Below are 12,850 nucleotides of genomic sequence, written 5' to 3' on the forward strand. Positions count from 1 at the left end.
CAATGTCCTTTTAGCGCTATTTTTCTTCCACACATTTGGTCAAGTTAATAAAGTTCTTAAATATCTGCTGCATTTTTTTAATTATTGCAGATAAAATAAGAATCAAAATAGCTTCCGCTATATCGATAAGAGTTGAAAGTAGCTGACAAATATAGTATTCTATGAACTCTTTAAGGTGCATTTAAACTGTTTGAGCATTTTCAGTGTCAGGCGTATTATTCCACGCACGCGAGATTGGCCTAATAATACTATTTTTCTAATCCATCATTTATTAAAGCACGTCTGATACGCGGATTAATCTGGCATTGTCTTCAACATCGAGTCATTTGGTTTCCACTGCTGGAACACGACGCAACCTTTTCTAATTTATTAGAGGCAAACGTTCCTCCGTTTACTTTCCACATTCTGGCTAAGCGTCTCCCCAGGCCTGATGTCCTTAGTCGTCTCTTAGGACATTCATGGAATAAGTGGGAGTGACCCTATTTTGCTCTGCTTGATCAAATCACACACAGAATCCCTATCTATGGGGTCCATATTCTGTCAAACGCCGCGTGCGTGGACCAATTCACATGACACTAAAAACACCCTTAAAATTACCTGCTAGTAGACAAGTCCGGTGGGTATATCAGTATCGGTGAGAGCATCGACGAAGCCGTCCGTGTAATCGTCGGGTTAGACCGGATCGTTTTCACCCTTTTTGCGGGAAAACAAACACAGGCTTAGGTGCAAAGCAAACGACATATGTTAAGACAAATGTTAACAACCGTGGGACTTGATATGTGCGAATTTTAAGACTATTTTTTGGCGTTTCTGCTTCTATAACGATGCAGGGTGAAGGACGTTTGTTTATTAGCATATTATCACTTCATTTCACACGATGAAGGCATCAATGAATTTACAATCAATGAAAAATCTTGCGTTCTGTCGCTTATGTTTTTTGCAAATGGCCTGTAGCTTCATAAATCGAAATCTTTTCTATTTACAGTAAAAAACAATTTTGATAGAATTCACATTCAACTATTTTATGAACTAGACTGAGGCTCATAAATTATGCTTATTTATAGGTACCTACATGTTTGAAGAAGTAATTATTATGATACCGAATACGAATGAAGCATAGACTTCGGTTGAGAAGAATAAATGGGTATGTATATGCCAATTGATTTCATGTAAAACTCAATCCAGCAGTAAATATCGACACAAGCTCCTGCCACCAAACTGATAGTATGATGGTAACATCGAAACGACAAGGACAGGCAGACTGTGAACATTCGCCCCAATATAATAAATAAGGCAAAAGTAAAGCATCTTCAAACTACATAAGTCGCAAATTCAGATGAAATTTCAATTTAGTAAATAATAATAAGTTATTTGACAGAGTTATCAAAAATATCTTTAATATGAAGTTTTTTCCTGCATATTTCCTTTTTTTAGCTGTTTGCTTACTAAGTTTGAAAATAATAAAGGTTATAGCACACTTATCAACCCAGAAAGGGATCAACACCGTATCGCCATTCGCCGGGAGGCTATCCGTTTCCGGGTTTTAAAAATGCGCTACGTCCTTGAGATGTTAATATGAAGGTGCTTTACTAATTTTTTTTTACTGTGGCACCGCATTCCGATTTTCACGATAGCAGTACTTTGAAAGTTATCTAAGCATAAGTTTCGTTTAATATTGCACAATCTCTTATTTAATATTAAAAGTTATATCTCATGCGAATTTAAATATAATGTGTCTGTGTCCCCATAGACATTTAAAACTCATATAAATGTAATACATTATTAAAATTACTTGATTATTGTAGATACAAGAAGCATTCTTGAGTTTTATTAGTAAGAAATTTTATTACCAAATCCTCTTTTAAATAATGGGAATTTAAGTGTATTTAACTACAGTATGAAACATTGGCAGATATGAGTTGATTTGACGAAGTAATTTTTCAATTTCTTTATTTTGAACCTTGTGGTTTGAGAATAAAATAAAAACAAATCAACCTCACTCGCCAAAATCACAAAATTATAATCATGCCAACACTAAAACTCAGCTTTAACTCTAAAACCATGCATTCACTAAAACTAATGCACGTGTAAACTGCGTCTAAGAATCCATGCGATTGATTTGAACACGGAAAACAACAGAAATCATGCCTTCATGGATTAAAATTATTCTACACCTCTTAACTTTTAAAATCAGCTGCAGTTAAAATTTTCAATCCTTTGCTCAGATTTTTATATATTTACACTATCCATCTCTCTCACCCAAACAAACATTGCATAAAGGTACATTCCCATGAAAGCAAAACAGGTTTTAAGTTAACTGAATCCTCAAATCATAATGGCTTCGTTTCCTAAGAACATTGTTACTAACTCTACTTACATACGGCCGAATACTGAAACGCCATTTAAATATTTGACGGCTTCTCAAATAGTTAAGCAGCTCCTAAACTTACATTTCGCATACTCAAAACAGTATTTGAACAGTTCTCAATTTTTAAGCACCTCTCAAATTAAGTTGCACTCAAACGCCACTTAAATGAATTTTCGCATACTGAAACGCCATTCAACGCTAAGCATTACTCAAACAACTGTCAAATCGTCTTGAGCAGCCGTTAAAGGATAGTGCCAGGGTCTGGACCAAGTGCTGCCCAGAATCAACCCATAGTGCATTTTGTTCCTCAGGCCAATACTAATGTGTAAACCGAAGCGCACTGCAATCTATCCCTGGAGTTAAGAGAAAAAAAGAGTTTTGTTTTGAAATATTTACATACAAAATATCATCGATATATACGTACTACGCATAAGATTTCGTGATTTTGGCATTAAATAACACTCGCTATGTTGAACTTAACCATACTGCATCCGTACACTTTACTTTAGTGCGACTTAGACATTTTTTATAAGCGATCTAGCGCTGTTGCAATAGTTTGGTTAGTTGACAGAAATCATTATTTCCAAAATGAAGCAAGAAGTTTTAGTTCTCTATCCTTGCGAAAAATCAATTTATTAGTGTATTACAATCGATTATTGAAGTTATTGTAAGCTAAAACTTCTTGCTCCATTTTGGAAATAATTAATTTCGGTCAACTAACCAAACTACTGCAACAGCGCTTGATCGCTTATAAATAATATCGAAGTCGTACTAAAGTAAGGTGTACGGATGCAGTATGGTTAAGTTCAACATAGCGAGTGTTATTTAATGCCAAAATCGCGAAATCTTATGCGTAGTAGGTATACATCGATGATATTTTGTATGTAAATAATTCCAAATAAAACTCTTTTTTTCTCTTAACTCCAGGGATAGATTTCAGTGCGCTCCGGTTTACAAATTAGTATTGGCCTGAGGAACAAAATGCACTATAGTTTCATTCTGGGCAGCACTTGGTCCAACTTCCATACATGGATTGGCACTGTCCTTGAGAGTGCTTGCGCGGTATCTTAAATCCTATTCTTATACCTAAATCGACCTAAATAGTGGTAAATAATGTCTGTGTCATCGTTATCATTACTTTCGAGCCTCGAGGAAATACCTAGATCTAATCGCACGAACGCAATAAGGCTGAACGCTATTGAAAAATATTATTATAATGACATGCAATTCCGAGCGAGGTTCCGCGTCTCAAAAGAAACGGTGTTGTTTCTGGATTCATAATTTGGAAGCTCTTTGAAACCCCTCACCAAACGCCATACAACCAGTGGACTAAATACTTATTATAACCCTACGGTTCTACGCAACGGGAAGTTATGAACGTGTACTAGGTGATATCTTCCACATCGAACAGCCAACTATGCATCGTACTAGTGCACAAAGTAACAACCAAAATAGCTGCTATGAAATCGCTTTACATAAACATGCCTATTTCTGAGGAATACCTATGGGGACATCGCATAGCAGCATTTCCAAGAGTGTTGTTGATTTGTCAATTTGATACTCTGTCAACAATGATAAATGTCAATTGTGGTTACGTTTCGGTCCACGATCGCCACTTGATAGATTTCAACAATAAAAAGTATCACCTTTAAAATTATTATTTTAATTAAATAAAAATGCAAGCATTAATTTTTTTATATGACAAAACGAGATTTATATATAATAGAAACTAAAAAATAAACTGTTCTATGTTAAGTTGATTGAGTATATTTCCATAAAAGACAGTACATAAACAAACGATGCTGCGTGTAATGGATAAAAAACGCAAAGTTATCATTTGTGTAAATGAAAACATACTTTTTTTGGTAAATGTTGCCATTATGTAAACATTTGAGAGCTGCTTAGCTGATCACGGCTTCAAATCCGTTGAGTGGCGTTTGAGAATACCATTTAAAATTGAAGGATACTTAAATTTAGGAGCCCGTCAGCTGAGTGAAAGATTTGAGTAGCGTTTCAGTATTCGGCCGATAGTCTCTAAGATCAAATTGTTACTAACCAAACTATGGACTACATTTGTCTGAAAATAAATGATTTTTATTTTATTTATTATTTTAGTTTAGAAGAGTGGCTCTAGCTGTGCCAACCGCTTAGTTGCTAAAGACTGGTCCTAATATAGACGTACCTTTACGCGTTTCAAAGTGAGCGAGAGAGAAGGATAGGTCGATATCGATTTGTGACCTATGGGTATCGACGAGTATTTAATTTAATTTATACCATACTTACTCAATCTCAGGCGAGCTAGGCAGGTTTCCAGGTAAAGAAGGTTCAGATATCTTCTTCTGAGCTAGCTGGGGTCTGGCTTTGTCGGCGGGGACGGATATACTCCGGCTGTAGTCCATGCTACTGCCGAGACGACTGGGTTGCTTCTTCTTTCTAGAAGATAATGAGAAAATGGAATGAATTTTATGACGAAATTAAAACTTAAACGGACCATTGATTAAGGGCTAAGATGCGCGCCGCAACATCTTTTCGACATATTTTACCGATTTTAGTCCCATACATTTGTCATCTTGAATCGTCGATAAGACTATCATGGCGCGCATCTTAGCCCGACTGAAGAAACCGACATTTTGTATCTAACTTATTTACCATACCAGCTTCCAGAAACTATGTTCAGATATACTTAAACTCAATTCGAGGGAATGACTGCGTAAAATTTAATCAATATCATATTTAATGATATTAATAGGTATTAGATAGGTAATACGATTAATTAAGGTTCAAATGGAAAATCCAATTAGTACGACTAATTGCAATATAATTATCAAATCACGATATAAAAATATTTATAATCTGCAAGATGTACGTACACAGATACTACGTCGCGGCATCTCACAATAGTAAAAACATGGGAATTTTTATGTACGTTTTTTATGAGTTTGCCATTGATATCAATCTCACCGAAGGAAAAGTACAGATGCGATCTATGGTGGAGCGAGCTTTATCCAGAATTGCCTCTCTCTCGCGATTTTAAGGCCATAATGTTGGTATTATTTTGTTTAATTTCTGAACTTACTCGCACAAAAATGGGTCTTCAAGCAATTCAGCAGCTGTGGCTCGTTGCTCCGGTTCAGGTATGAAACAGCGTAAGATGAAACTTTTCGCTCTCTGCGACAGCTCATTTGGAATCTCTGGATGCGTTTTATAGTATCCGACCTTTAAAAAAGTTTCAAGTTACTTTATACCTAATAAAATATACAAAATCCTATGTATATCACTAAATAATAGTTGATAAAAGGTTACCTTAAACAACGCCGCCTGTGGTGATCCTAATTCGATGAACGGTGGGTTGCCTGTTGCCATTTCTACTACGGTGCATCCCAAAGACCAAATGTCAGCCTATAAAAGAAAATCTATATATATAAAAGAAAGTCGTGTTAGTTACTCCACTTATAACTCAAGAACGGCTGAACCGATTTAGCTGAAAATTGTCAGGGAGGTAGTTTAGAGCCAGGAGAAGGACATAGGATACTTTTTATCCCGTTCGAAATAAAAAAAAAATCTGCTGATTTATTGCCATTAAGGCGGGTCAGCTAGTTTCTTATAAAGACATTGAGTTTTTGAGCGTCAGGCAAGAGAAAAGTATTCGTCACTTTATGACAAGGCTACAAGATGACTACATCTTATAGCAGACTGAAATTCAGAATCTAATAACATAAAGGTGTAAAAAAGTACCAGTTTGTATCCTAAAACAAATAGTCCAATATTTCATGTGACCAAAATTATTATGAAAATATCAAACCTCATTCAAAATAGAGTCTTATAACTTCACAATAAGATCGCTAATACTCACAGGCGCTCCATACCCCCTCTGTCCCTTATCTATGACCTCCGGGGCCATATACTGCAATGTCCCCGCGAATGTTTCAGTCGAAGGGCACAGTCCGGCCAGTCGCTTCGACGTCCCGAAGTCGGATATCTTTACCACAGCAATGTAGGTATAATAAAGTCGCTAATACTCACAGGCGCTCCGTATCCCCTCTGCCCCTTATCTATGACCTCCGCTGCCATATACTGAAATGTCCCCGCGAATGTTTCAGTAGAAGGACACAGCCCAGCCAACCACTTTGAGGTCCCAGAGTCGGATATCTTTACCACAGCGATGTAGGTATAATAAAGTCGCTAATACTCACAGGCGCTCCATATCCCCTCTGCCCCTTATCTATGACCTCCGGGGCCATATATTGCAATGTCCCCGCGAATGTTTCAGTCGAAGGGCACAGTCCGGCCAACCGCTTTGACGTCCCGAAGTCGGATATCTTTACCACAGCAATGTAGGTATAATAAAGTCGCTAATACTCACAGGCACTCCGTACCCCCTCTGTCCCTTATCTATGACCTCCGGGGCCATATATTGCAATGTCCCCGCGAATGTTTCATTCGAAGGGCACAGCCCGGCCAACCGCTTTGAGGTCCCGAAGTCGGATATCTTTACCACAGCAATGTAGGTATAATAAAGTCGCTAATACTCACAGGCGCTCCGTATCCCCTCTGCCCCTTATCTATGACCTCCGGGGCCATATATTGCAATGTCCCCGCGAATGTTTCAGTCGAAGGGCACAGTCCGGCCAGTCGCTTCGACGTCTCGAACTCAGATATCTTTACCACAGCAATATATGTAGGTATAATAAAGTCGCTAATACTCACAGGCGCTCCGTATCCCCTCTGCCCTTTATCTATGACCTCCGGGGCCATATATTGCAATGTCCCCGCAAAAGTTTCAGTCGAAGGGCACAGTCCGGCCAGTCGCTTCGACGTCTCGAACTCAGATATCTTTACCACAGCAATATATGTAGGTATAATAAAGTCGCTAATACTCACAGGCGCTCCGTATCCCCTCTGCCCTTTATCTATGACCTCCGGGGCCATATATTGCAATGTCCCCGCGAATGTTTCAGTCGAAGGGCACAGCCCGGCCAGTCGCTTTGACGTCCCGAAGTCGGATATCTTCACCACACCACTGTATGTGTTCACGAGAACATTGTCGCCTTTTATATCGCGGTGGACGATTTTCTGGTCGTGGAGGTATTTTAGACCTGAGATATGAAGAAATGACACTATAATCTTGTTCTCCACGTGCTAATTTGAATGGACAAATGTCAAAAGAAGAAATAATGAAATAGAAGTATCGTTTCAGGTACTTAGAATATGAAAGCACCTGCCTTCTTGATTCCAATTTGTGTATGAAAAATTTGTAGGTTAAAATTAATAATTCAAATACTTCAAAAATACGTATTCATTTTTAAACGATCACGAAGATGCTACATCAAACTCTGATAATCATCTTAATCGCACTTATGTATGTTTTATCGACTTTTGGGAAGGTTTCAAGATTAATACTACTTTTTAAATACTAACCTTCAAGGATCTGTTTGGTATAATAAGCGATTGTGGCTTCGTTTTCTTTCAACGGACCCCATTTGGACCTTAAAAGAGCAGACAAAGAACCTCCAGGCACTTGCTCCATGAAAATCTTGAAGTAGTTATTCTCAGAGATTGATCCAAGGTACTGCAAAAATAAAATAAATATTTATTTAATGTAAGATCGTTTCTGTAAGGGACCTGAACTTCTGAACTATACGTCTAGAAGATTTTTAATGAGTGAAGAACATTATTTCTGTTCCTGTATAAATGATGATGATTCTCTTTGCAATGGGCAGGGCACATAGTACGCAGAACTGACGGCCGATGGGGCAGAAAGGTTCTGGAATGGACGGAATGCGTTGGAAAACGCAGCGTGGGACGTCCACCTACAAGGTGGACCGACGACATCGTACAGGTAGCAGGGAAGCGCTGGACGCAGGCCGCTGCCAATCGATCAACATGGAAAGCATTGGGGGAGGCCTATGTTCAGCAGTGGACGTCCTATGGCTGAAATGATGATGATGATGATGATTCTCTTTATGGAGCGTCATAAAGAACTGTCTCCAGCTTTTCTTATCCAGTGGCCTATTTAGACCACTTTTCGTCGGTTCTTCAACAAATGGCGTACATACCAGCTTTATCACATCAGGTTATTTAGTACCCATTGTTGGAGGACTTGGCCTTAACTCCCCACGTTCCAAACGGTTTCGGGAGGTCCAAATGCCCAATATTCACATATTTGTCCCTTTACGACATCCACTGGAAGTGTGAGAGTGGTCCTATCCTACTCTCCCGAATCCACACTACTTTATACTAAATACTATCCTTACCTGAACGATATTCCTGTGCCTCAGCTGTGAATGCAGCATGATTTCCTCATGTAAAGGCTGGACATCGCCCAGATTCTTCTCAGGAATCTCCTTGACTGCTATGCGGACTTGTGTATTTAGATCTCTGGCCGCGTATACAACGCCGTACGTGCCTTTACCAAGCACCACGCGTTTGTTGCAATCGTCCAACTCGTATTCGAACTGGAAAAATTGTATTTGGATAAAATAATGTTTTTTAATACATTTACTCGTACAAATTACTTAAAAGTTAACTTCTTCTCTTATGAAGGTTAAACTGAGAGTTTAATGAACTACTGATCATAAATAAGTACAGAATAAAATTATCAATCAAGTTGATTTAAGCCTGCAAATAACTATTGTGACAGTGATGATTCCAATTGTGACTCCTCTGAGTACCAAACCGCGGATTCCCGGATCGATAAGCTGAATCCTTCGTCACTAGATCATTGAAGCATTAAAGTTTACTCATAAACTGATGAATAACATGCTAAGTAGCTACGCAAAATATTCTAGTTACACATACCTATTAAAAATCGTATTTTTATCGTAATTGCTATTACGATAAACTAGTAGTGTCTAAAGGTTCGGCCAAACCAACGCGATCACACGCGATCAGCCAGCGTGCAGCGATGGCGACCAGACTTAAATGCATTGATCGCAATCGCTGCACACCGGCTGATCGCGTGTGATCGCGTTGGTTTGGCCGAACCTTTAGTATTTTCAAGTGCGATACTATCTACAACAAAGTTATGCAACAAACGTGCGTGAATGACAAAGTTATCTTATCAATAACGTTTGTAAATAACCGATAACAACTATCAACGACGTGACGTGAGACGTGTGTCAAGTTCTGCGGCGTCGCCTCAAGCAATTTTAAACCGTCACCGACAACGCATTAAGTTCAAATTACCCCAAGAAAAATAGTCGCGTTACGACATTCTCGGTGCTCGCTGCGTTTGCGCATCGGTTATCCTCGGTTCAACTCGGCGCTGTCGACAGTAACCGCTACTCACTCACTGGTTTGGTAACGACATAGTATAAAGAAGATAAGCCATGTCACTAATACGGTCGCCCCCGAACAGACTATTTTCATCTCAACCAAACCTGGACACAAGCGAAGACATAGACGATGAGACGAGAATAAATACCAGAAAAAGAAAACATCCGGAAGGTGAACAGCTAAACGATTTCAGAATGGAGATTAAAGGAATGTTTGAAGAATTCCAAAAACGTCAAGAAGGGAAACTCGATAGCGTAACTAAGGCGATGGAAGCTTTGATTGAGCAGAACGCTAAATTGATACAAAGTAACAATGATATAGAACAAATGCTGCAGGAAAATAAGGTGCAGCAAGCAAAACTATCAGATAGGGTGAAAACACTTGAGTCAGATTGCGCTAATGCCCGCAACAGGATTACCGTACTAGAAGACCAACTGAATGATATGCAAAGGAATCAAATCAAGAAAGCGATCGAAATAAGGAATGTCCCCAAATTGGAAAATGAAGATCTTCACGAGATTGTAACAAACATGATGAAGACACTCGATATCAGCAGCAATAACGACACTGTTAAGGAAGTATATCGCAGAGGCAGCGACAATGCGCCGATTACCGTGGAACTAGCGGAATTTGAGCAAAAAATAAAGATATTGAAAGCTGTTAAGACATTTAATAATAAAAATAAAGATAATAAACTGAATACCAACCACCTGGGTTTCAGCACATTGAGAGTGCCAATCTATGTCTCTGAAATGCTAACACCAAGAACAAAAATTCTACTAAGCTCGGCTAAGAAACTCGTCAAGGATGGTTTGTTCAAGTTCTGCTGGATCTCTAAAGGGGTTGTGCTCTTAAGAAAATCAGAAGGTGAACCTGCAATTGTGGTAACTAGACAGGAAGACCTGGAAGAAGCCAAGCTGCAAGCTGCAGGCAAAGGCAAACAGGACTGACTATGCCCGGTGGCAAGTGAAGGACTTATTCTACTTAATTATTGTGTTTTGTTATTTGGTTTTTATGTATCGTTAAGTTTTGCTACGCTGAAAATTGTGTCAACTAATGCTGTAAATGCATGTGCAGTAAGTATTATCAATAATATAATATTTATCCTATTTTATCATTCATATTATATATCATATTATTATTTGCTATTTAATTTATCTCTGTATATTGCCTCTTATGAACCTCGAAATCTTAGTGCTGATAACTATTGCCTCTTTTGCTTAATCAGTGGTTTTGGTTTCTTATGTGCTCATTTATTAATGTCATATTATCATGGATTGTCAGACCGGGTCGCTTTACGCATACCACACAAAGTTACCGTTTATTTAGTATCTCGCAGGAACAATGGCAAATGATATAAATTTTATCAGCACTGACATTGATACCAATGTCGGTGTTGGTCGAGCGATTCCTGTCGACAATCCTGATATGTGTAGAAACCTGCTAGACCCGAACTCTGGAGCGCTTAACGTAGTGGTTCAAAATATTCGTAGCATAGCATGTAATTTTGATGGCTTCATAACTTATATAACAAGACTTAATATAAAATTCGATATTATCGTTCTGACGGAGTGCTGGCTACCTCATGCGCCTAACTTGCCTAGTCTTCCGCACTATACTCGTTTTGCATCATCTAAATACATAAACCAAAATAGTGGAGTTGTAATATATATAAGCGAAACTATACAGGCGTCTGTATATGAACCTAAATTTGCTGATGCCGATGGACTTGTTGTGAGGATTGGTGACATTTGCGCATTGGTAGCTATTTACAGATCCCCATCTGTACATAATGTTGATAATTTTGTACAGTCATTACATGAGACACTATATGAACTTAAAAATATCAAAACGCTGGCTGTGACCGGCGATCTTAATGTGGACATAAAAGATGGAAGTGATGATCCAAGATCTTCTAATTTCCTCACTGAGATGTCTATACATGGTCTTTTACCGGGTCATACACTGCCAACACGTGGATTGAACTGTCTTGATCATTTCTTTCTATCTGTTGGTAACGAAGCTGTAACACTTGTATGTGAACCCACCATAACTGACCACTCTCCTGTAATAGTTTCACTAAAGTGCAAAATAAAAGCAAATGATAGGTGCAAAACAATAATCAAAACTGATTATGGTAAGGTACCAATTCTGCTGTCTGGATGTGACTGGGGGGAGGTTATGCGGGAGTCGGATCCTGAGGAGGCCACTTGTAAATTTCTAAAGATTTTGTCAACTGTCTTAGCCCGTTGCACGACAAAATGTGTAATAAGAAATAGGAAGACTATTATCAGGCCTTGGATTACACCTGGCTTGCTCAGATGTATTAAATGGAGAGACAAACTACACCTTAAAGCAAAAAAAGACCCTGACAATCTTATTTTAAAAGTAACATATACAAGATATAGGAACTTTTGCAATCGTCTGTTACACAACATAAAAACTGAATACGAAAGGTCTCAAATAAATAAATTCAAAAATAATGCTAAAAAAACATGGGAAGTCATACGACAAATTTCTAACACTGTTAGTGACACAAAGTCTCCCAAAGAATTGCTATCTATAGAGGGGACCCCTTTAGACTCGGTTAATCACGTAAATGGATACTTTAGAGATGTTGGAAGGACCCTTGCTGATAAAATAATCTCAAAATTGAACAAAAGTCAAACCGAATTAGCTGCTTCGATCACAGATACTTCTAGCCCACTGAAATCGTTTATGTTGCTTCCAACCGATGATTATGAGATTATAAAAATCATTCGAACTCTAAAGTCTACTGCATCGACGGGCTGGGATGGGATATCATCGATCTTTTTCAAGATGGGAGCTGAACACCTAGCGACACCGATATGCCACATCTGTAACTTATGCTTCTCTACCGGGACTTTTCCTAGACTGCTTAAGAGATCAGTTGTTGTACCTGTCCATAAGTCCGGAGATAGAGACAGTGCCAAGAACTATAGGCCGATTTCACTTCTCCCAACCCTAGCAAAAATATTGGAGAAAGCAATTAACACTAGACTGGTCAATTACCTGGAAATCAACAAATTGCTTTCCCCAAACCAATTCGGGTTTAGAGAAAAGATGTCAACCACAGATGCAATTGAAAACGTAATTAAAAACATTGTTAATAAACTGGACACAAAAAATAAGTGTATAGCTATTTTCCTAGATTTAGCTAAGGCGTTCGACACTGTCTCTATTCCC

General features: G+C 38.5%; 1 protein-coding gene across 1 annotated transcript in view; it reads right to left on the reverse strand.

The window, feature by feature from the left end:
- The window catches only part of LOC135072636 (mitogen-activated protein kinase kinase kinase 15), a 51,639-nt gene that overhangs the window by 22,157 nt on the left and 16,632 nt on the right, over window positions 1–12,850 (reverse strand). Inside the window, exons 12-18 of the mRNA XM_063966641.1 lie at window positions 8,623–8,823; window positions 7,787–7,937; window positions 7,250–7,464; window positions 5,672–5,767; window positions 5,445–5,584; window positions 4,652–4,801; window positions 598–693 (exon numbers count right to left, since the gene is read on the reverse strand). Of these exons, the coding sequence (XP_063822711.1) occupies window positions 598–693; window positions 4,652–4,801; window positions 5,445–5,584; window positions 5,672–5,767; window positions 7,250–7,464; window positions 7,787–7,937; window positions 8,623–8,823 (1,049 nt within the window). The remainder of the gene's footprint in view (window positions 1–597; window positions 694–4,651; window positions 4,802–5,444; window positions 5,585–5,671; window positions 5,768–7,249; window positions 7,465–7,786; window positions 7,938–8,622; window positions 8,824–12,850) is intronic.

This window comes from Ostrinia nubilalis, chromosome 6 (assembly GCF_963855985.1).
Source record: "Ostrinia nubilalis chromosome 6, ilOstNubi1.1, whole genome shotgun sequence".
Taxonomy (NCBI): domain Eukaryota; kingdom Metazoa; phylum Arthropoda; class Insecta; order Lepidoptera; family Crambidae; genus Ostrinia; species Ostrinia nubilalis.